The sequence below is a fragment of the Octopus bimaculoides genome, chromosome 9 (assembly GCF_001194135.2).
Source record: "Octopus bimaculoides isolate UCB-OBI-ISO-001 chromosome 9, ASM119413v2, whole genome shotgun sequence".
Lineage (NCBI taxonomy): Eukaryota > Metazoa > Mollusca > Cephalopoda > Octopoda > Octopodidae > Octopus > Octopus bimaculoides.
Genome location: NC_068989.1, coordinates 14,672,408 through 14,673,593, shown reverse-complemented (window position 1 = coordinate 14,673,593; position 1,186 = coordinate 14,672,408). Strand labels below are relative to the sequence as shown.

At 42.1% G+C, this 1,186-nt stretch overlaps 1 protein-coding gene and 1 long non-coding RNA gene across 21 annotated transcripts in view; one reads left to right on the top strand and one right to left on the bottom strand.

The window, feature by feature from the left end:
- The window catches only part of LOC106874615 (neogenin), a 305,112-nt gene that overhangs the window by 63,442 nt on the left and 240,484 nt on the right, over positions 1–1,186 (bottom strand). For all 20 annotated transcript variants that reach the window (XR_008264864.1, XR_008264863.1, XR_008264865.1 and 17 more), the window contains one exon: positions 554–664. Coding sequence is in view for 14 of the 20 variants with exons in the window: in XM_052970426.1 (XP_052826386.1) it covers positions 554–664 (111 nt within the window). In the remaining 6 variants the exon portion in view is untranslated. The remainder of the gene's footprint in view (positions 1–553; positions 665–1,186) is intronic.
- The window catches only part of LOC128248697 (uncharacterized), a 118,654-nt gene that overhangs the window by 66,727 nt on the left and 50,741 nt on the right, over positions 1–1,186 (top strand). The gene's annotated exons all lie outside the window — the stretch shown is intronic.

Genomic DNA, 1,186 nt, shown 5'->3' with positions numbered 1-1,186 from the left:
TTGAAAATGAGGGACTCATACAAACTTCAGTACAGGAGGTGCAATGGCCCAGTGGTTAGGGCAGCGGACTTGCGGTTGTAGGATCGCGGTTTCGATTCCCAGACCGGGCGTTGTGAGTGTTTATTGAGCGCAAACACCTAAAAGCTCCACGAGGCTCCAGCAGGGGTATGGTGGCGAACCCTGCTGTACTCTTTCACCACAACTTTCTCTCACTCTTTCTTCCTGTTTCTGTTGTACCTGTAATTCAAAGGGTCAGCCTTGTCACACTCTGTGTCACGCTGAATATCCCCGAGAACTACATTAAGGGTACACATGTCTGTGGAGTGCTCAGCCACGTTAATTTCACAAGCAGGCTGTTCCGTTATATCGGATCAACTGGAACCCTCGTCGTCGTAACCGATGGAGTTCCAACTAAGTTCAGTACACGACTGAATAAGTCATCTAGATTTTTATATTTAGGAATCATCTATAATTGCGTATCATTTAATGTTGATTCTGATGAATATTCTATACTACAAATCAATTAAGAATGGAAAAGCAAAATTTCACTTACGATCTCGAGACATTGGTTGTGTTGGGTCCACAGAAATCATAATAGGTTTTGGACGGATGATGCTACGAGGATACCTTTCATCAGGGGCTGGTGATAGATAACTCGGGTCTCCTGCAAAAGGAACAAAAATTAAATGAAACACTTACATAGCATGACTGCATAGGGGAAAGAAAGGGTGAGAAATAAATACCATTTACTACCTGGGTATATCATTGTGTGGAGGCATGTGGCTTAATGGTTAGGGTGTTAGACTCGTGATAGTTAGATTGTGGTTTCAATCCTTGAACTGGGCAATCTATTGTGTTCTTGAGCAAAACACTTCATTTCACATTAATCCAGTCCACTTGACTGTAGAAATGAATACCACTAGTGGAGATGCATCACTTAGTGGTTAGGGTGTTAGATTCATGACCATAAGATTGTGGTTTCAATCCTTGGACTGGGCAATCTATGGTGTTGTTGAGCAAAACACATCATTTCATATTGCCCCAGTCCACTCAGCTGTAAAAATGAGTACCACTAGTGGAGATGCATCACTTAATGGTCAGAGTGTTATTAGATTCATGACCATAAGATTGTGGTTTCAATCCTTGGACTGGGCAATCTATTGTGTTCTTGAGCAAAACACTTCAT